Raw genomic sequence first — 20,563 nt, 5'->3', positions numbered from 1 at the left:
CTGAGTGGCACTCAGTGACCAGGCTTGGAACTTCTTCCACATGGAGTACAGTGTTAGTGAGGTTCCTGGCACTAGCTTTGCTTTCATGAAGGGACACTAAATACAGGTTCATGTGAACGAGTGTCTCTCTAACAATTACTGGGTACCTATTGTACATCACTGGGCATTTTGCTTCTGTGATCTCATCTCAATGAAAACAGCAACTCACTTCAGTTGGTAGGTTGTGCTTGCTGTGTATGCTGAGCAGAGCAGGCACCATAGTAACTGGATTTGTGCTTATAGAGATTCTTTAATCCGTCAGCAATAATACTGTAGTATTACTGAGCACTTAGTATGTGGCTGGGACAGAGGGGGGAATACAAAGGCATTTCTGTTTTTACTTGTGTTTTTGTGTAGCTCACCATGAAGATAGATCTAAAAACTAAGATAGGCGACTTGGTATCTAATAAACAGCAGCACTCACTTGGGCAAAATGTCTCCATTTCTTGGGGGTGTGTCCTAGGGCCAATTTAAGGACCAGTCACCTCTGAATCTGTTTTAGAGGCACCTGTTTCTTGGCCACACCTCAGTTGTGTGTGTGTGTGTGTGTGTATGGTGTTAGTTGTAGGGGGTGGGGTATTGGCAGGTGTAAGGAATGGCCAGTACAAGTTTGGAAGCTCATATTCTGATTTGCCAGTGAAGGTGGATTTAGAGGCCCAGCATTGCCCAGTTCAGCAAAAGGGAGCCATGGCCTCATGGCAAGTTGGCATTCAAGGAAAATGGGTTTGGTAGTAAGTTCAGGTCCAACTGGATATCATTAACAGCAATCACAGTAGCAATTAAATGCACTGGGAAGTATATTATATTTCAGGTGCTTTGACATCTATTATTAACTTCATTGTTTAATTTGTTTATTTGCTATTTTTATTGAAAGGCAGGGAGGCAGAGAGCTCTTATGTGCTATTCACATCCCAAAGGTCCACAACAGACAAGGCTACACCAGGCCAAATCCAAAAACCAGGAATTTGTGCTTGATCTAATATGTGGATATCGGACCCAACCATCCTAACTTTTTAAGCCACTTCTGCCATTTTCCAGAGTGTGCATTTAGTAATAAACTGGAATTAGGAATGGGGTTGAGACTCAAACTCAGGTACTTCTGGATGGGATATGGTTATTTTAAAGAGGACTCAACTGCTATGCCAGATGCCATTGCTATACCCCTATTGCTAGCTTCAGTTCTTTTTTTTTTTTTTTTTTTTTTAATATTTTATTATTTTTATTGGAAAGCCGGATATACAGAGAGGAGGAGAGACAGAGAGGAAGATCTTCCATCCGATGATTCACTCCCCAAGTGAGCCGCAGCGGGCCGATATGCGCCGATCCGATGCCAAGACCAGGAACCTCTTCCAGGTCTCCCACGCGGGTGCAGGGTCCCAGTGCATTGGGCCGTCCTCGACTGCTTTCCCAGGCCACAAGCAGGGAGCTGGATGGGAAGTGGAGCTGCCGGGATTAGAACCGGCACCCATATGGGATCCCGGGGCTTTCAAGGCGAGGACTTTAGCCGCTAGGCCATGCCGCCGGGCCCTGCTAGCTTCAGTTCTCACAGTCACTTGTACAGATGGCACTGTTATCTTCTGTTACAGAAGGGGAAACCAGGCACAGAGAGGTTAAGTAATTTGCTGAGTCATCTAGCTTGGGAATAGCAGAAGTGAGGTCCTAGCATGGTTTGTCATAATCCCTTCTTCCTGCTGAGAGGAAAGGCTGGGGAAACACACACCATGGATGCAAAAATCAATCCAGCCCATCCTTTGGGGAAGATCTTCACGTGGTCTGCAGGTGTTGCTGCTCAGGATGCCCGCATGACACTCTTTACCCTAAGACAGGGGCTTCTGGAAACCTTTGAAAGAGAGCCAGGTGATTTCTCTGGCACCCAGATTTTAGGCACAGATCCAAGATGTCTAGGAAGGCGTCCCTGGGCAAACTATCCCTGTAGAGTTGCTGTGGGTCATTCTGGGGTTTTCTTAATTGCCCAGTTGAAGATTCCCCCATCCTTGGTTCACATGGTTGAGAATTCCAGCCCCAATTCCATACAGATGCGATTGCATCATCCAGGCAAGCTGCTCTCTTCTGGGAAACTTCCTCTTGTGGTTTCTATTGACTTTATTTCTGTTGCCCTGAACTCCCCCAGTGCATGCTCAGCACAGCTGCAAGCCGAGGTTTTGTTCCTGATGGTGTCTTTCAAAGAGAATTGAGATTTTTTTTTCCTAAGAGAAGACACGGTGTCAGGATCTGGCTCTAAATGCCAAGGGGTGCTCTGAGAAGTGAAGGAGGCCATTCATCCTCGGATAGCTCGTGGGGTGGTCATGTCATGTAACCAAAGCAGCCCGGGCCCGTGGAGTTCAAGCCAGGATCCACCCTTTGTTCAGCTTTCATGGTACCACCTAGTTGAGAGCAAGCCCAGCATCTTCCAGGATGCTTTGTGATCACACAGAAGCAGTCTGTTAATAAGGTAATTAGCACCTTCCCTCTGATTAGCAGCCAGGGAATTATTGAAAGGGATTAGATGGAAACTGTGAAAAGATCCTCTGGGCCACTGGGAGGTGAGAGGAAGGGAAGGTCTTTTAGAGACAGCTCCCTCCATCTGTTGGATTCCCTGACTTCCTCTTGCCCCAGGGCCTTTGCATAGGCAGCTCCCTCCCCACAGGAGGCACTTTCCTCTTTGTCCAGGGAATTCCTACTCTGCTGTCCCTTCTTCTGGGAAGCCTCCAACCATCTAACCAGTCCAGTTCCCTCTCACCCCCTGTAGGTTCCGTAAATTTTTCCTACAAGATGTAAAATATCAACAGCAACTTTTCCATTTGTTTGGCTTTATAAAATAAAAAAAAAGTCATTTGTTTGAGAAATGGAGAGACAGATTCAGAGAGAGAAGGAGAACTCCCATCTGCTGGTTCACTCCCCCAAATGCAAAGGCTGCATTTGGGCTAAAGGCCATAGCCAGGACCTGGGTACTCAATCCAGGCCTCCCACATAGGTTTAAAGACCCTGATTGAACCAGCATTGCTGTCTCCTGGGGCTTTCATTATCAACAAGCTGGAATCAGGAGGCAGAGGTGAGTGTCAAGCCCAAGTTCTCAGGTGTAGGACTCGGATGAGGGGTTTGAGTTCTTTTTTTTTTTTTTCTTCTGGTGCTTGTCTTCCCCATCTAGACCATAAGCTCTGTGGGTGCATGTTCTGTGGCTGTTTTGCTTTCTAGATCCCCAGCCTGCAGTACAGTGCTTGACAGAGCTGAAAAAAGAGTGGGACCGATGAATGAGTGAATTACAGGAAGACACAGTGACGGACACTTAGCATCTGCTCTTCTGTGCAGTCCTACAAGTTGCTGAGCCTGGTACTGTTTGTCATTCCCACAAGAATCAGTCCCAGGACATATGGCTCCTATGTGGGAGAACCAAAACTCACACAGAGCATGAAAGAGTTGCAAATTATCTTTATCTTGACGTCAAATGTGGGCATTAGATTGCTTGTTGATAGAAATGGAAGTTTTCGACTTTTACAAATTAAAGCGAACACAAAATCGCAAAAGCAAAAATGAAAGATCACAAAGTCCATATGACAAAGGATTATTTCAGCCACTCACTTCTGTGTCAATTATTTTTTAAATATTTATTTATTATTTTTTATTTATTTGAAGGGAGAGAGGAAAAGAGAGAAACCAATAGAGCGGTATTATGTCTACTAGTTCACTCCCCAAATTCCTGCAACAGCTAGGAGAGGGCCATGCTGAAGCCAAGAGCCAGGAATTCCATCTGGGTGTCCCATGTGGGTGTCAGGAGCCCAAGCGTTTGTGTCATCACCTTCCACCTCCCAGGAAGCATTAGCAAGGATCTAGTTAGAAGCAGAGTGGCTGACACCCTAATCAGCATTGTGACATGGGGCTTGGCTTCCTAGGGCAGCGGATCAACTTGCCCCACCACAACATCTGCCTTGTCAGCTGCATCTGTAGAACATCTACTTGTTCAGATGAGTTCACACGAATCTCAATGTTCTTCATATTAGTTAGTTGTAGTTACTTTACACCACTAGGGATTTTTTTCTTTTTATATTGATCACGAGTTTGAGCAACAAAGCTTGCCAATGATGATGCAAGCCACTTTGAGGGATGGTTGGAAATAGCCGTAAGAGCCCTATTTGTAACACTTAGAAGAGACTTTGCCAACATGGAGCTCCAGCTTCTGGACATTTCTGCCTGAAGGCCACACAGTTGCTGAGTTTCCTGGCCTGCTGAAATTACACATGGGGAGAAAGCATGAATTCAATGCATTCTTCGATGCTGGCTGACTCAAGGAGCTCATTTGCTCTGGTGCACTTGGGCAGGTCTCCTAACCTCATCTAAACCATCCAGGAAACCAAAGCAAAACTAAAGATGGAATCAGGCTAGAGCTTCAGAATAAAGAATGTGCACAGCTCCTGGCTCTGTGGACCCTTTGTTTTAGAGGAGGATGCACAAGTTCATGAAAGAAGCCTATAAATAAATGTGGATCAGCAACCACTGTGGTGTGCCGTGAAGAAGCAAGAAACAGCACGGAAGGGAGGCGTCTACTTCGGCTGGGAGGTTGCAGAAAACAGCCTGTAGAAAAATGATGATCCAGCGATAGGGTGATGGAGGGGCAAGCAGCATTTCGAAGTGGTAGGTGCAAGGAGGCTGAGAGGGCACTGCATCTGCAGAGAAGACAAAGGAATGTGTGGTCTGAGATGAGTCAACAGAAGCACGAAGCCTAGATCTATTGGTTTGTGGTGTCTATTTGACACTAACTTTTCAGTGCTACAGTGGGAGTAGGCTTAGGATGTTGAGAGGATGAAACCCTTATCTTGACTTTGGGGATTGGCCACAAGAATGTATTGAATGCCCAGGGTTGACATCAAACCCATCCCTGATTTCAACCAGATGGATAGGCTTCGGAATAAATGTGTTGTGCTCCCAAGTAAGGGAAACCACATCATCACTGTCCCTATGTGCAGAGTAACACAAAATGAGCCTAACATCACTTGACACGATGAACACACAGGATGTTGGGGAATGAGCACTTTGATTGTTATTAAATTCTGGGACTCATCTTGCAGCCTGACATCAATCTTTGTTGATGTTGTTCATCTGGGTGTAGAGAATGTTTGGCAGTTTGGTAGATTCTTTGAGAGACAGGAGCCCATTAAAATCCCAATTTATTTTCTATACCAGCATTACCTCTGTACTTCTAATCTGTGGCCTTAATATCTTGCTCAGAAAAGGATTTTAAAGCATGCAGTGAGTTGGTGTTTTATGCCGGGACTGTCTAATCACCATCTCATGTGAGATTTAGTAAAGGAGGCACCTTTGCAGGCTATTAATGAGCTGAGTGTCCGATGGCTCCTTATTGTTGCCCCATCAAATGTGGTGTCAAGGTTTTAATAAGCTCTGTTCTCTGCCCTGTTCCAGTCAGAGGAACAAGCTCTCAAAGAGGCATCCACAAAAAGATGATGCGCTGCGTGCAAACTGCCAAGAGCATGCTTCCCGACTCTAGAGAGAATTGTGATGCTGCCTGTGTCAATCCGTCGGCCGTGGGCACAGCCAGCCTTGTGTCCTCTCTGTTCTCTGGGGAGCAAGGCACAATTAGGCTTTTTGTTTTCCTTGCCAAGGAAATGAGATGTTCAGAGCGAGGAGCTAAGGAACCTCATTCTTCAACATTGAAGGTGGTTTGCAAATGTGCATTCTGGAATTAAACAAAAAGAGAAAATGCTCACTTCATTGCCTGTGAGTCCTGTGCTTTCTGGCACATGTTTCTTCACCCGGCACGGGAAGGACCCTGAGCTGAATCTCAACTTTTAGAGGGATTCTAGTCGAATGCAGATTGCAGCACAGTGGCAGGTGGGTTTTAGTGCAAGCCAAGGGGTTACAGGTCAGATTTCAGAGGGTTCCCAGTGGGGGAAGTCAACACAAGAAGTGAGACAGTGCTAGAAGCCTCAACTCTTGGCAGGAACTCCTCTGAATGCTGGGATTCAAATCAGGGCCTCAGGGCTCTAGCTCCTGCCTTCTTCTCATTCCCCATAGATGAGGCCCTCTCTGTCTTCCTTTCACTTGGCCATCCTTCTCAACCCTATCCTTTCTTACATGTCGCGTCCCCCTGCAATCCAATTGATTGGTTTCCAAAGCCATTTGAACCTGCCCCCAGAACATCACTTGAACCTCATCTGCTTCCTCTGCTGTCACATTGTCCTAGTTCACATCTTGCCCGTCTTCCAGGATGGCTCCGGTGGCTTCTGTGTTGACTCTTTCCTCGCTCCAAACCATTCTTCATGTGGAAGCTAAGTGATCCTTCCAGAAAGAAGCATCTTATACTGTGCTGACATGGAACATTCCCCAATGGGTTCCTCTCTTCCACCCCAGAAAATCTCAGCTCCTCTTCTCTAAAACTCCATTTCTGCATCTTTCTGTCCTCTGTCCCTCGTCCTGCTTTCTTCCTTCCCCCTTCCCTGACTCCATCCGTCTGTTTCTTCCTTCCATTCTTCTTGCCTTTCTCCCTTTCTTCCAACAAGAATTCCAACATCTTCCACTCTGGTTCATGAATATTTGTGTTGAACACTATGGGATACATTAATGAACAAACAGGCACATGAAGTATCCCTGACCTCAGGGAGTTTCTATTCTACTAGGCATAGATACATGTAATAATTAAATCACAAGAATTGTATTGAATATAAAGACAACATACACCACTGGGCCAGATTCAAGGTTACTCTCCATTATCCTTGTATCTCTTCTTCCCCAGCCTCGTGCTTACCTTACTTTTGGCTGCAGGGCTTGTGTTTCTGCAGCACAGAGCTGCCCATATTCCCTGTGGGTGCCGTGTTCTTCATACCTGTGTGTCTTTGCATGCTGTCTTCAGTGCGGGATGCTCCCTCCAGACATTTCTGTAGTCAACCTGACTGTCTCCTGCTCAGGGGTAGCCTGGGAGCTTCTACTCTGAGCTCTTATACTATCTTGCTGATTTAGGCAGTTTTTCCTCTCTTTAGGCTTCCTTGGTTCCCTGAGGTGCTTGGGCTGCAACTCTCAGCCTTGCTGGGCCCTGTTGAATGTGGGTCAAGCTCAGCGACTTCCTCCCTAGGTTAGTCTAGGATGCTAACGAAGCAATCCCCCTTACCACCACATCTTGGCCTCAACATTCTCTAGCATAAAATGGAAGAGATCCTTCTGCTGATTTCCCATGGTTGCTATGAGGGTTGAAGCCTACAGGATATACCAGAGGTTAAGGGTTACGGCTGGGGCCTGGGATGTCAGGGTTGGTATGTGTCTGCACGCCAGCTGCTTTGGGTTCCTGCCTGAAACCAGGTCTGATTGTGACTGGAACTTAGAAGCCTTGGAGCTGAGCCTAAACACAAATGGACCCAAATGGAGCATCACCAATTGTTTTTCCCTCCTTTCAAATGGTCATTTGGAACCCTTTTCAGAGGCTGACATTCAATTTCCTCTTTTATATAACTTCTCGGAAAAACATTCAAACCATCAATTTTTCTGTTAAAATCTCTCCTTCCCCAACTATTGTTTATGTTCCTAATTAATTTGGTGCAGAGAGTTCGATTGTGGCTGGGAACTCTGGGGACAGTTGGTTCATCCCCTTCTTTTGAGCTATAACTAGGTCTTGGACGAGCTGCCCAGACCAGCACTTCCTGGAGGGAACAAACAGATGCTGGCGTTTGACTTGCGTGCGCACACACACACACACACGAGAGTGGAGCGTCTGTTTTAAAGAGACAGGTGACGTTCTGTGTTCATTCTCCTGGTCTGCCAGGATATGAGAGATGAGTAAGTCGGATGCTGGTAAGATGCGTGTTTCTACATGTGTTATTGGAAGCTCTGTATTGTGTCATTGGGGAAGTTCTTAGCCAGTAGAAATATTTTGCTCAAGTAATGGTGCAAGTTAGGTTGCTGAAATGCTTGGAATCAGTTCAGGACTTATTCTGCAGTGCACCAGAGGAAGCAGTGCTCAGGGACAGCACTGTGCTGGGGAAGGGGTGATCCTCAGGTGGTACCTGGATGTTTGTCAAAGGAGTCCCTTTGGAGTCAAGGGAAGGGGCAGAGACATTAAAAACTGATCAAAAAGAGGCTAGCAGCGAAGACCAAGAGCTTTGGGATCCTACAAAATCAAAGTTAATCAGTTAAACTTTAATACCTGGAAACTTCCAAAAGTTCGTGGAAAATGGATTGAAAGCCAAGTTTAATTTGGTCCCGAGGCTCTGGACTCCAGGGCTTGGGTTTGGCACAGCCGTTAGGATGCCACTTAAGAATGTCTGCCTCCCACAGCGGAGTGTCCGAGTTACGTCTTGGCTCTGCTTCAGATTGATTCAAGATTCCCACTGATGTGCCCCCTGAGTTCTTGGGTCACTGCCACCCACGTGGGAGATCTGGGTTGAGTTCCTGGTTTCTGGCTTTGGTCCAGCTCTAGGTGTTATGTGCACTTGAGTGTATGCAAATTAGCAGGTGAGTGTGTGCATTCTCTTTCATTCTCTCTCTCATCTCTCTCTCTCTCTCTCTCTCTCTCTCTCTCTCTCTCTCTCTCTCTCTCTCATCTCTCCCCTTTCCCAATAAATGAATGGACAAAAGTCTAGGCATAGTTTTTTTTTAATAAGATGTATTTTCAGGACTTTTGCAAGACCATACATGACAATTTTTTTGGTACCAAAATAATCTTTTAATTTGACTTTGAACATTTGGAAGTGTCTCTATATGTATATTATGTATGATATAATATGGAAGAAATGAGTGGCATGCAAGAAATCATCCGGTCGACAGTTGCTACCACATGTGAGCTCATGCAGTCCATGAGGCTGGTGTTAGTGGCATTTCCTAGCTCACAGCCAAGGAAATGGAGGCTTAAGAAAATAAGTCACTGTCCCACAGCCCCAGAGGTCACATGTAGCAAAATGGAGGTTGGACCTAGTGGGTCTCATCCAAGAACTGCTATTATTTCTGCTGAATTAGGCTTCCTCGTGGGACTGGGGTGGTGCTTTGCTCTGGTAGAGCAATATCCATCTTATCTGGAGAAGGCTGTTGGCAAGGACACTCAAATTGTAGGTTTGGTGAGGTCAATGGGGTGAGACTGATGATTGTGTAGTTTCTTGGGGGCTTTATATGTCTGGGGAGAGCTGTGAGCTTATGTGGCTGCCTGGTGCCAGCAGAGGGTGAGCAGGGTACTTCTTCCTGCACCCCTAGGAGCTGCTGTGCTTCCTCTGGTCCTCAAACAACCAGGAAATTCAAGGATTCCCAGAGGCTCTCTCAAACCGGTTGTAGGATTGTTAAGCATCCTACTGCAGCTTCAGGCCACACATTAATTTATCTTTTAATTAAATTTTTTCTTCATGTTCCTTTATCTGAAAAAGGTGGAGCTCTTTCATCTCTTCATCATTTGGGTTTACTCCCCAGATGCCTACAATAGTCAGGGCTGGGCTGTGCTAAAGTGGGGAACCCAGAACTGATTCTGGGTCTCCTACATGGGAGGAAGGAACACCTAATCCTGCATGCACTGACTTCCAGGATGTGCATTAGCAATAAGCTGAACAGGAAGTAGAGGAGGCAGAACTTGAATCTAGGTGGCATGAGATGTGGACAAGCTATTGTGCTATGTATTCACCCCTTTATAAATATCTTTATTAATGTTCATTTTTTTCAAAGGTACAGAGAGATACACATTGGAGATTCAGACACAGAGCTTTTTAAAAATTGTCTTGGATTTTTTTAATTGTGAAAAACTACATGTAACATAAAATTTACTATTTTAACCGTTTGAAAGTATGTATTTCAGTGGAACTAGCTCCATTCATGATACTGTGCAGCCATTGCCACTACAAAACCCCAGTGCTTTTCCGTCACACTGAATGAAAATAGCATTCCTGTTAGTAGCCACTGGGAACCACCAGCTATGAGCTGTCTCTGCAGTTTTGCAGGTAAATTTGCAGGATCCTAGTAACTGGGTCCATGTGTGGCTGCATCTGTTGATGCGGTTGGAGGAGGCAAATATACCAAGGGACTTAGGGGTGAGCTGGAGATCAGCCAAGCGATACTGGCCATCCCAGTGCTCTGGTGAGAGCTCTGAACCAGCTCTGACAGCAGCAAAGATACAGGGTCTCATTGGAGTGGGGTCCTCTGCTTCATTCCTGTGTGTGGATACAGGACAAGTACACCCTTCCCCCAGTTATATGGTTGCTGAGGTCTAGAATTAGCAGCAAGAGCTGAGACCACAAGGAGCTGCAACCCTTTTCTTTGAAAAGGTGTATTCAGTCTGTGCTGTCACATCATGATAGTCTAGGTAGCAAAACTCAGCTCTGCCTCTGAGCAGCCACACCTCACACCTCAACTCATGTAGCTGTCACACTCCACCCTCCCTAACTCCTTTGATGTCACTCTAACTCAGTGATATCTTTCTCTCACTGAATATAATCATTCCTTCCTTCACTCTATCATATCTACAACTCATTTCATCCATCCATCTATCTATCCATCCATCCATCCATTCATATCCATCCATCCATCCATTCATATCCATCCATCCAGTCCATCCTTCTAACCACCTACTCATCTATCCACCTATCAGTCCAAATGTCCATCTAGTTTGTATCTGCCTATCCATCCATCCATCCATTATTCATTCATTTACATATACTCTCAATAAATATGTTCTGTTTCCCTCCAGTTATTGGAGCTGAGCTGGATGTTGTTGTTGCAGAGATGAATTAGCTTTAAAGCAGTCTCATGGAGACAGGTATTTAAATAGACACTGGAAATACTTGGTGACAAGATCAACAACAGAGGCCTGGGCAGTTTGTTCTGGTAGCACGGTGAGGTGGAAGAGAAGGGAGGAGAGGGAAGGTAACAACCACTGGTTATTTACCCACTCTGCAGTCCTTGGAGCTTTTGCTCATCATTGCATGCCACTTGTCCCCACACCCTCCAGATATCTAGAGAACTTTCAGTCCCTTGTGTAGAGGTTGAGGGACATAGTGACTTGGTGACTTGCTTGCATTTGTAAGTAGCAGGGTCATCAGGGGGAAGGCAACTGTGTGTACTCTGGGTTCTCTCTCGCCCACTCTCTCTCCTTTCTCTTTCACAACAGCTGGCTGTGGGCAGCATATCACTACTGTTACCTCTCCCCACTCTTCTGGATGCCTCCAATTCTCTCCCAGGAGTAGGGTCGTTCACCCAGGGAGCTCTTTCTTTTTCCTTCCCCAGTAAGTATATTCTGAGTTGAAGCCTCTGCCCAAAAGGGTTTTATTGGGTATGATAAGTGGGCAGGTGGAGAGCAGAACCTGATAGGATGCAACAATCATCTGTCTTGGCCAGGGAGGCCTGAAGACAACAGGGTGGTGAAGATGTCTAGCAACAGCCACCTTTCTTGCTTCACTCCCTGCACCTCATGGGAGAAATTGAGGCCTTCTGGCCATGGCTTGAAGCCAATTTGGAGTTAGATCTCTCCCCTGAACTTCGCCTCTGACAGCCACCAGCTGTATGGCTGATTGACCTCTACAGGTGAGCCAGCAATGTCGGTGCCACCTGAAAGCTCGCCAACTATGTGCCAACCCTGCCAACTGAATCCTAACCTGCTTCTTCACAAGATTACCATGTGGTTGCCATCCTCTTTAAGTTTGAGAAGTGCTCCTGTCTAAGCCTCAACATCCTTGAGTGTGAAATGGGAGTAGAAATGTCTCCTCTGGAAGGTTTGTAGGGGGATAAAGTACATTGAAAGTGCTCAGTGAGGCTGACCCAATGTCCCTAGTTTTGAGAAGAGAAGGGGTTCCTGGGATGGGGGTTTTCAGTGTTAACACGGAGAGGACTTGTCAGGCTGCTTTCAGCATGTGCTAAGAGCTCCTTTCAGTTTTGTTTTCACAGACGTGACACTTAGGAAACCCAGGAGAGAGCCAGAGGGGAGCTGTTTTGTGTTTGTATCAGTGCAGCGCTGGTGGGCTGAAGCATTTGAGGTTTTTGTTGTCGTCATTGTGGTTGATTCTTTCATGATTACAACAGCCACAGCAACCACAGCTGCTATGAATGGGGCCCTTAGTAGGCACTAAGAGCAATACTACTTTACCTTATGACAACAATGTTCCAAGTGGATACTAAAGTTCTCTCTATTTTAAAGATTTATTTATTTATTTATTTATTTATTTATTTATTTGAAAGGCAGAATGAGAGTGACAGGAAAGAAGCGGAAGAGATCAAGCAGATGAACACTGTTCTAGTCACTGGATTCCTCCCCCAAATGCCTGAAACATCCAGGACTGGGCCCAGGGGAAGCCAGGAAATTGATCCATATCTCCCAAGTGGATAGCAAAAACTCAAGTGCTTGGACCATCATCTGCTGTGTCTCAAGCTTTCATTAGCTGGAAGCTGAGTTGGACTCCAAAGCTGGGCTTGATAAGCGTATCCCCTGAAGTACCCTAATGCCCACGCCTCTCCAGTTGAAAAGAAGAGAGTTGAGCCCCAGAGGTAATAAGGATTTTCTTCAAGGCCAAGATCCCTGAAAGAGGAGGTACCAAGACTTGAACCCTCTGTGCATTTGGCCCAGGGTCTGACTTTTAATAATCACAGCCAGCAGAATTCCTAAGGGAGGGATAATTTCCCCAGAGGCTGAGCCATCAGAGCTGTTCGTGGACATTTCTCTGAGAAGAGTGGAGTGTTTGTAAGAGGTCATTTCCATTGTCATGTTTATCCCCCAAGGCCTGCCTCTACCATATGTGGTGGGGAAGCTTAAGTCACTCCATTTGCCCCCAAACTACTGCCTTTAGTTCATCAGCAGCCCTTCAGTGTGTGACAGAGAGAGACGATTAACCCAATTAACAGGACCTGTTTGCTTTTGCTCCTTGCTGGAACAGCTTAAGGACAAGTGATTATTATCAGTGGCATGTTGTCATGTCTTAAGTAGTCCAGCCACGATGTGGATGCTGTGAGGTGGTGGTGTGAGGTAGGGATGATGGTGATGACAATGATGAAGGACAGGAGGGGATGATGGAATAGGTATTCTCCAGTGGATCAGGTTCAGCTCACGTGTAGCTGATGTGCATCTGAATCCTTGGACTTTGAAAGTTTGATACTTTTACTTTTCCATTCATCTATGGAAACTGAAGCAAAGTAAGTACAAGCTCAGTTGATTCATTGTGAAAGGACCGGAAAGTACCTTAGGACTCAACAGGGCTGTTCTTCAACAGCAAAAGAGCAAATCCTCAAAGAAGGGAGTCTCTCTTGGTCTTGATTGGGTTACCTGCTTCAGTTCCCTTTCTGTTGCTGCCTGCCCCATCAGACAGACAGCAGGGATATAAGTTGTGGGCTGGGTGCAGAGCTGACAGTCATGCCCAGTTCTCTCCTGTTGCCTGGCAGTAAGCCTCCAACTGCTCACCAAATGTGTATCAGGCTCCTACTGTGTACTGGACAGTGCCAGGCTCTGTAGATAACACAGATAAGACTTGCCATGCTGTTGAGCTGAAGCAGAGAAAAACTAATAAACCAGCTTTGGAGTTTGTTCCATTTCAGTGGTCAGGGATGTGGCTCATTTCACAGCTCCCCAGTGACCGACTCTGCTTTGTAGCCAGGAATGAGAGCCACTGATGTGTGCACAAAAGCACTGAATGTGTCACTCAGTGACCACACTGTTGTCACCATGGGGCTATGTGGGTCTTAACAAAAGCAGTTAACCTTCCTTCCTGTGTCTTTGTGAGAAATGCTATCTCCATGCCTTATCTTAGGTTCAAAGGGATAATGGTTATGGGTGTGCTCTATAACCTTTGTAAATGGGTACATGAAATGAAAATTGCTATTAGCCTCTATCAAGTCTTAGTACTTGTGGAGTAAGGTGTCACCAGGGAAAGTCAGCAAATTCTGAAACCTTCTAGAACAGGATCTAATGCTCTCAACTTGCTCAATAGAGACTTTAGTTATGGTTGGGGAGGGGTGGAGTGCAAAGCTCAGTCTAGAGCAAACACCCAGGATCCTACACACCCTGCCTCCCTCGCTGTGTGTTTAAAACAGTTTGTTCTGTGTTCTGCAGAGCAGCAGCGAGCATAGGGAGGGAGCTCATTTTGCTTCAGAACTGAAGTGGGTGTATGAAATCTGTTCCTCTCCTCCGGCTGCACATTCTTGGGAAGCTGAGTGCCAGAGGTGGTCACAGACCAATCTGTAGAATCCCCCAAGTGCTGATGGAGGAGCAACGACAAGAGGAGATAAGTGAAAGAGAGACAACCTCTAACCCTTGGGGCAGGAAGCTTGAAGGATATGCAAGACGTTACAAGAAAGGATTATTTGGTATCTGTGTTGCCATGTCCTGGGATTGAGGCCAAATTCCCATCACCTCCTGCTAGTCCTTAAAAATCACCTTAGAAGAACTCAAAGCGAGACAGGAACCTTACCATGCCCTTCAGTTGTATTTTGCTTCCATCGTGCCCAGGGGCCCCTACCCACACCCTGATCCACAGCAGTTTCTAAGGTTTACATTTTGGACTCCAGTCAAGAAAGTGACACAGTGTAGTTGTGGGAGACCTATGAAGACATTGGTGATATTTTCTCTCCAAAGCGTTGATTCATCATGAAGAAAATCAACCACATCTTGTCTTCATGCAGGCGCCTTGGCGCCAGAAATCATCCCCCTTCATGATTTGCAGGGGGATGCATGGATTTGAAACCAGCAGGTTAGCAGATATGGAGATGGTAGCTCCTCAGATAGGATTAAGTGCTCCCCAGGGATTCTAATGGTGCACCATGCAGTCAGAGGCTACAGAGAGGGGTACTGCACCTGTGGGGTCAGGCATGGATCCATGAGTCTCTTATTCCCTACAGCTTATCCCGTTCTAACAGCAACCCTATGGGATGTTAGTCATGATTGCCATTTCCTAGGTGAAAGCTGTCAGAGCCAGAAAGGTAAAGTGCTTACCTTGTATCACATGTCTGGTTAGTGCACAACTAGGGCCTGAACCCCAGCCCCCACACGCCACCCCTACAAAATTTGACTGATGCTCATACAGAAGGAGGCTGGAGACTCTCAAGGTAATGGTGTAGGCATGTGGGACCATAGGTAATGGTAACGTCGGGGTGTAGCACAGTTAAAGCAGGGTGTTAGGAATTTCAGTAAATAAATCATGTACAGAGTGAGTTGTCGAGGTGCTGCAAGTCCAGCGTGTCAGCTACCACTTCAGGAGGAGGTGGGTATGAGTGTGGAACCATCTTCTGATGTGGAATACCAAGCGTCCTGACTAATGGGAACAAGAGTGGTGGCTTAGATTGTCTTTGCACTTGCTAGGGAATGAATATTGTCTTGGATACTAGAATACCAGATTACTTCGTTCTCAGACTTCACTGAGGGAGGACTGTTATTGGCAGCAGTCGAGTGCAGGGGGTGAAACGTTTGGGATCTCCGAGGCAGCCAAACTAGAGTCATCATTCACGCAGCCTTGGAAAAGCCGCCTTACCTCCGAGTTTGTCTTTTCATCTGTAAAGGGGGCATAATATCAGTATCAACTTAGTTAAGTGGTTGGAGGTGCCAGTAAATGAGATAGGGCCCAGGAGTATTGAGTGACATGGCTCTCGCAGAGTAAGTACTCCTGGCACCTTAAACATATTCATTGTTGCCATGGCCACATCTGTTTGACAGATGAGGGAACTAAAGTTTTAACATTGCATAGGTTTTACAAATGACACAAAATTAAGAATGGAACTTTGTAGTCTGATCCCCCAAATTACACTGTCCATCCTGGAGAAAGGCTGGTAACAGGGACAGAGTAGGAGAGTAAAGGGGAAAATTTGTCCTTGGGCTAAAGTGGTATGTGACGGTAGGGGAAGAGAATGTGGACAAGACAAAGCAAAGGTTCTTCACTCTTTCAAAGATGGCCAGTGCCATGCTGGCTCTCTCTGGGCAGGTAAGCTGCTGTCCTCATGATTATCTTTCATACAGTTCACAATATGTCAGCCATGACCTCCTTTCTATGTGGCAGATCAGGTAAGACTTTTCTTGCAGCTCTACTCCATCCATAAAGCTCCCCAAGGTACCCTGATCATGTCTAGCACATTGTACATGGAGCAAGGGTGTTGTAGGGTACCAGACAGGCAGGCTTAACCTCCACCTGTCTGCTGATATCAGTGATTCCCAGAGGAGTGTGTGTGTGTGTGTGTGTGTGTGTGTGTTTGGTCTCATAGATCTTTTTAAAATTATTGTTGGATTCCAGCTGTGTGACTAGAACTTCCTCCATTCGTCAGTGACTCAGAGCAAGAAGATGCTGAGCCATTCCTCGGGCAGTCACTGGAGGACTCTGACGACTGGCTGCTTCAGAGGCATCATTGTTCTGTGGGAATTATTGCTTCTCTTTTGTAATTAAGTTCAGAACATTTCAGTCCCATCCCAAGAGGCACCTGACAGCGCGTGGGATTGATGAATGCAACTGCCTTTAGACTCTATTTCTGTACAGTCTTCTGTTGGTAGGTTCTTTGTTTTGTCACCTTTCTGAGTATTTAATGATACTCTTTGGACAATAGCTGAGACTTGCAAGTCTTTCTCCCTTACCAACAGGACACACAAAAGTACACATTGGGTGTTCGCTGGAGGAATGGTTCTCTAATGTAGGAGAGTATGGGTGATGCTGTTGAAACTTTGGCTTTGTTTTGGATAGGACATTTAATATCCATGCAAAATAAGGCTCAGATCCTGAATTTTTCCTCCTCATTTTCCATTTAAATCATAAATATCCCTCTTAGGCTTTGTCCACACAATTATACACTTACCTAGTTCCTCTTTGCCCATTTATCGATGTGTCATGAGCCAAGCCTTCTGCCAGGTGCTGCGGGCACAGAGATGAACACAATGGTGTCTCTGCCCTTGAAGCACTCTGTCTTGTTGAGCTGTGATTTAAAATGATTAATCAATTCAGGAATATTGGATTTCTCCAAAAGCTACTGTGGGGAGAAAGATAATTACCCAAAGTCTTTAAATCTGTTACCCATTTTAATGGATTTAATTAGGTAAAATTCATAAAACTATAATGTTGGATGGAGCCCAGAAAGCATTTATTTATTCTTATTACTTCTCTTTGCCTTTAGGCCACACTGCATTCAAATTATCCCCCAAATCCATGCATTTCAGAAAAGAGCAATTATTTTGAAGAACGATAGCTTTTGGCCCATTCAGATAAAGCTTTTCAGTGAACATGCAGGGGGAAAATGATGTAGGCTTGTTGCAAGAGTTGAGGTGCGCAGCCACAAAATATTGTTCTGAAAGGCATGAATGGAATCAACCATCCTGACACATATGTGTGCTCACATATACACTTGAGGTCGAATCCTCATAAGCTATACCATTGAGGTGTGTCAGATGCACATGGAGTAACATGCAAAATTAAAAGCAAAAACAAGGCTGTAATATGATAATGACCCTTGGAGAATTCGTTCAGCTCCACCCACCCCTGAAAATGTGTCTTAGCATTTGTCAAATCCTGTTTTGCTATAACACAGAAGCATACCTTCTGTTTAGTTGGCATTTTTGCATCAGACCAGCCAGTCAACAACATGTTTGAAGCATCTGCTTGAAGCAGCTCTGTGATGATTCCAAGGCGGCGGTGGCCGAGTGTAAGAAAGGGGACAGGATGTGGAGCCCCAGAATCGAAACCTGGATGCTCACCTGCCGTGTGCCGGTGTTTCTTGTTTGCCCTGACCAATGCTGTCGGCTTCCTAAGACCTTTTGTAAGAATTTGATGAGTTATTGGGTATGAAAGTATTTGTAAATTGTGCAATGGTGGCATGACTTGACTATTCTAATTGGAAATTTGTTCTAATGATCATAGGTTCGTAAAGATATTAGGGTTCGTATTCTTTCAACACCATGCCCTTTGCATTGTAAGAGTATTCAGTGGCTCTAGACATAACGTTCTGAGACAGGGTTCCTGTTAAGATCTTCAACACCATTTCATCCTCTCTACTTGATGGTCTATAATGAATATTTATCCCCAGTTCCTGTGATAGTCAAAGTATATCCTTGAAACTCTCCTGACTGTAACTTCCACCTTTCCCCACTTTCCTGTCCACCTGAATGATCCTTCTATGTTTTCTTATCCTTCTTTCTCTCTCAAATTCGTGGAAGTTGCTCTTCCTCAAATTCCCATCAGGCCCGTGAAGATAGATTTAATGCAGTGTCAACGCAGTGTCAGATCTGTATGTCGTTATTTTTTTCAAGGTCTAAAATGATGTATCTAGTGAGGTTTGTTGCATGGAGAGATATTTCCACAACATTTACTGTTCTCTGTGTTACACAGGATCCGTGAGCTCAGGTATCCATTCTGGCTTTTGTGAACATGGGAAGTTGTTGGCTCATACAAGCAAGAAGTCCAGGGCAAATGGCTCAGAGGACCATTGTTTTTTTTTTTTTTTAAAGATTTTATTTTGTTTTTATTGGAAAGTCAGATATATAGAGAGGAGAGACAGAGAGGAAGATCTTCTGTCCGTTATTCACTCTCAAGTGGCCACAATGGCCAGAGCTAGGCCTCATCTGGGTCTCTCATGTGGGTGCAGGGTCCCAAGACTTTGGCTCATCCTTGACTGCTTTCCCAGTTCACTGGCAGGGAGCTAGATGGGAAGCAGGGCCACTGGGACAAACTGGCGGCCATATGGGATCCTGGTTCATGCAAGGCGAGGACTTTAACCGCTAGGCTATTGCTCCAGGCCCTGGGAGACCATTCTTGGAGGACTCTGGGTGCTCCAACAATATGTCATAAGAAATCTATTTCTACTTTCCAGTGCCATTTTGTGTGTGTTAGCTTCATTCCAGAATTGTGAATATGAGGACTGAATAGAATTTGTTCTGTTCTAACCATGTCGACTCAAAGGGAAGGAGGGCAGTTGTAGGACAAAGGCAAGAAGAACGAGGAGGAAAGATGGGGAGCAAGTACGATGGCAGGTGTCCCTCCGTGTCGTAGCACTGGGCTCCCCATACATCTCTGTATACCTGGGGTCAGTTGGAAGTGCACCTGCATGGGTGCTCAGGGATGTTCTTGAGTGAAGAGATGTGCAATTTATTTTCCCTTATTTCTAGGAACAGACTTCTTTAGCTCCCTAAAGACAGATGGTTTTATTTAGAGTACCTTCTGCCTCATCCTGTGTTTTGCTTTCTTTTACCTGTTGGCAGGATCCGTCATCTACTTTCTTCCAGTTTGGAGCGTCCATCCAGCAACAAGCCACGGTCATGCTGAAGATCATGCAGGATTATGACTGGCATGTCTTCTCCCTGGTGACCACCATCTTCCCTGGCTACCGGGACTTCATCAGCTTCATCAAAACAACAGTGGACAACAGCTTTGTGGGTTGGGACATGCAGAACGTGATCACACTGGACACATCCTTCGAGGATGCCAAGACCCAAGTCCAGCTGAAAAAGATCCACTCTTCGGTCATCCTGCTGTACTGTTCCAAAGATGAGGCGGTTCTCATCCTGAGTGAAGCCCGCTCCCTCGGCCTCACCGGGTACGATTTCTTCTGGATCGTGCCCAGCCTGGTCTCTGGAAACACAGAGCTCATCCCCAAAGAGTTCCCATCAGGACTCATCTCAGTCTCCTACGACGACTGGGACTACAGCCTGGAGGCGAGAGTGAGGGACGGGCTTGGCATCCTAACCACTGCCGCGTCTTCCATGTTGGAGAAGTTCTCATACATCCCCGAGGCCAAGGCCAGCTGCTATGGGCAGACGGAGAAGCCGGAGACCCCACTGCACACTCTACACCAGTAAGACGGGGCTCTTGGCTCGAATGCCAAAGTGGGATCACAGTTTTGTTGCTTGTTTGTTTACACATCCATTGATAGAAGTATACACAGAAAGTAGAGATCATGTACATATTTGGGATTTCTATTCTGTTTAGTTTCACTCTTGTTCCTCTTCCTTTCTTCTTCTCATCTCCTTTTACATTTAAGATAAATAATATCATATGTTATTTCCTAAAAATTAGTTTTTTATATATTAGAGTATATCTTAGGAACCTGCAGGTGTGTAACCTGTCCATCTCTCGTCTGTTTATAGCTGCATATCAAGTCTATACAAGTTTCTTATAACATGCTCATCATGATTTATTTCTAACTCACATTATAATTACAGTTTAGTTTTTGTCAGATTTTTTTTTTTTTTGGCTTGAGAAGCAAAACTACAGGTATGGTCACCATGCGGGTCTATGCACATGTGAAATTTTTTCTAAGATTGCCTCTATGACATGGGATCTTGGGGTTGTAAGTCAAGTGTATTTTAAAATGTAAGCATCTGTGACCCCGTTGTGGTATAAAGCCTCTACGCCAATTTATGTTCACACCAGCTGTCGGTGAAATCACCCAGTTTCCCACACCCTCAGCAATGTGCAATGGTTTACAGAAAATTCTCCAGGCTGGTGCTTTTAGTCCCTGATCTTGCAACTCAATTTCTTCCCTTGTTATATCCTACGTATTTGTGTAGGTCACTGGAAATGTTGGCAAACATCATGCTTAAAGTTGAGTTATACTCCATACACTTGGCTCATAATTTACCTGACTCTCCCATCGCGGTGGACGT

The 20,563-nt window shown here is 45.5% G+C and overlaps 1 protein-coding gene across 5 annotated transcripts in view; it reads left to right on the top strand.

The window, feature by feature from the left end:
* The window catches only part of GRIN2A (glutamate ionotropic receptor NMDA type subunit 2A), a 359,010-nt gene that overhangs the window by 194,532 nt on the left and 143,915 nt on the right, over positions 1–20,563 (top strand). For all 5 annotated transcript variants that reach the window (XM_058681141.1, XM_058681137.1, XM_004586751.2 and 2 more), the window contains one exon: positions 19,160–19,752. In XM_058681141.1, the coding sequence (XP_058537124.1) occupies positions 19,217–19,752 (536 nt within the window). In that variant the 5' untranslated portion in view covers positions 19,160–19,216. The remainder of the gene's footprint in view (positions 1–19,159; positions 19,753–20,563) is intronic.

The sequence above is a fragment of the Ochotona princeps genome, chromosome 24 (assembly GCF_030435755.1).
Source record: "Ochotona princeps isolate mOchPri1 chromosome 24, mOchPri1.hap1, whole genome shotgun sequence".
In the NCBI taxonomy this organism is placed as follows: domain Eukaryota; kingdom Metazoa; phylum Chordata; class Mammalia; order Lagomorpha; family Ochotonidae; genus Ochotona; species Ochotona princeps.
The sequence above is the reverse complement of the archived record's forward strand: the minus strand, read 5'-3'. Positions and strand labels throughout refer to the sequence as shown.